This window comes from Athene cunicularia (genome assembly GCF_003259725.1).
Source record: "Athene cunicularia isolate RWA chromosome Z unlocalized genomic scaffold, athCun1 chrZ_part5, whole genome shotgun sequence".
NCBI lineage: Eukaryota > Metazoa > Chordata > Aves > Strigiformes > Strigidae > Athene > Athene cunicularia.
This window is the reverse complement of record NW_020799146.1, coordinates 678633-680691: the sequence shown is the minus strand read 5'-3', so window position 1 is coordinate 680691 and position 2059 is coordinate 678633. Positions and strand designations below refer to the sequence as shown.

The 2059-nt window shown below is 51.1% G+C and overlaps 1 protein-coding gene across 1 annotated transcript in view; it reads left to right on the top strand.

Annotated features, from left to right (window-relative positions):
• Positions 1-371: 371 nt before the first annotated feature.
• Positions 372-2059, top strand: part of EMC4 (ER membrane protein complex subunit 4) — a 20212-nt gene continuing 18524 nt past the window's right edge. Inside the window, exon 1 of the mRNA XM_026866891.1 lies at positions 372-397. Within this exon, the coding sequence (XP_026722692.1) occupies positions 372-397 (26 nt within the window). The remainder of the gene's footprint in view (positions 398-2059) is intronic.

Sequence of the window (2059 nt, the reverse complement as noted above, 5' to 3'; positions counted from 1 at the left end):
TCCATCACGACACAGCATAGCTTGCAGATCCCCTCTGTAGAGAGGTTCCACTTATTTCTCAGTATTTAGAGCTCGCACAGAATTTTCTCATCGTTTCTGTCAATAAAACATCCTCAGACAAGAGGATGTTCACAGGAAGACCTGCTGCTCTGCTTTACAATGAAGTCATGCAGATGCTGTATTCAGCAGTGCCGAGCAGGAGCTGCCTGCATACTCCCTTGTTACAGTCAGACGAGTTCATTTTCTCAGCGAGGGATATGTATGGCACAACCCAGGTTGGAAGGAAACACTCTGCACACAGCATAGCCATGGTCAGGGCTGCAGCTTCTCAGGTTAACTGCTTTGTGGATCATTGGCTCGTGGATCGTACCATGGTCTTCTGGATAGGCTCCCCACAGTAAGCTTCCAACCGCCCAGCATTCAGCTCTGCGCTCCAACCTGAGGTCTGGGTTTGGTATCAGGCAGACACAATGCCCTGAGTCAGATTGTAAGGTGGCAGGTGACCTGAGAGCTGGGCAAGTTTCCTGCAGATTCCTAGTCGAGAGTTAGGGCAGAGGAACAAACAGGTGAGGTCAGGATGTTCCTGTCAAAGACCAAAGGTGAATCCTGTCCCCAAAGGAAGAAGGAGGCCGAGAGGCTCACGGCCACTCTCTGCCCAGCAGCAGCGAGGGCTGCAGCAGGAGCTGACCCCTCCCCACCAGACTGATGAATGCTGCTCCAATAATGCCTCTGAAGGGGTCACTGGGGAAGGGTGAGCATCCTGGCACCATGGCAGACTCACTTCCAGGTGTGTGAGAGCCGAGAACCCAGGCCTGTGAGAAACTAAGGCAAACAGCCTGGGAAAGCAATTGAGGCTGATTGAAGAAATGCCTCAAACACTCACAAGACAAAACCATGAGTCACAGGGTGCATGCTGTGGAGGCCGAAGCTGATAAGGCTGCCTGATGTAGCTGGGGGAGAGAGCCCTGTGCAGACAGGACTGCTCTTCTCTGGGGCACCTGGGCAAATTTCAAGGGCCATGTGTCCGGTGAATGAACTTTGCTTCATTATCCACGAAATGCATATTAAAGTTGACACCCCTCAATATGCTAACGAGGTGTGCAAGGTTTAATTCTTGTCGGGATGAGAGAGCACGTTGCCGTTGCCCCTCCCCCACCCGCGCTGGTTGGGCTGGAAGTTAGACACAAACCCCGGCTAAAATAACAAGAAATTTAATACAACAGAGTGATAGAACAATCTGAATAACATCAGTATCAATGGTAACAACAATAAACAGCAATAACAGTGAACAAGACAAAAGATATACAGAGAAATACCACTAAATGATCAAGGAGCAAACCCGCCGCGTGTATGGCAAAAACCAACACCAGAAGAGAAAGGTGAAAAGGCTCCGCCCCTGGACCTGACGTCAGCATGGTATGAATAACCCGGCTGGAGATCCCTTCCCCCTCTCTCTCTGCTGGGGAAAACTTTACTCTATCCTGGCTGAACCAGGACACAATCCACCCCTTTATCCTATACCATCTACGTCATGTCCAGCTGCCATTTAGCAGTTAACAATAACAATCTACACAGGCACAGCACAATTCACGGCGTGTTCTCACCCAGAATCAAGTCCCCCTGTGGTACGCATCGGACCTCCCCATTGTCCTGCATCACCCACCAGGTGCACCCAGGTCCTTGGGCAAAAGCAATCCCGTGGATGGGTTTGCCTTTACCTTTGCCTGGCGCAGGACTAAACCAGACCATTTTTCCCAATATATTCCTCATGCGCACCACAGGGACTTTATCCCCATCTACAGCACGTGGAGGTTTTGACTGAGCCGGGCCAGCTCGACTGGCAGATCCTCTTGTGTTGACGAGCCAGGTGGCCTTTGCTAGATGTGTGTCCCAGTCTTTGAAGGTGCCACCTCCCAGTGCTTTCAACGTGGTTTCTAACAGTCCATTGTAGCGCTCGATCTTCCCAGAGGCTGGTGTGTGGTAGGGGATATGGTAGACCCACTCGATGCCGTGTTCTTCTGCCCAGGTATTTATGAGGTTGTTTCGGAAGTGGGTCCCG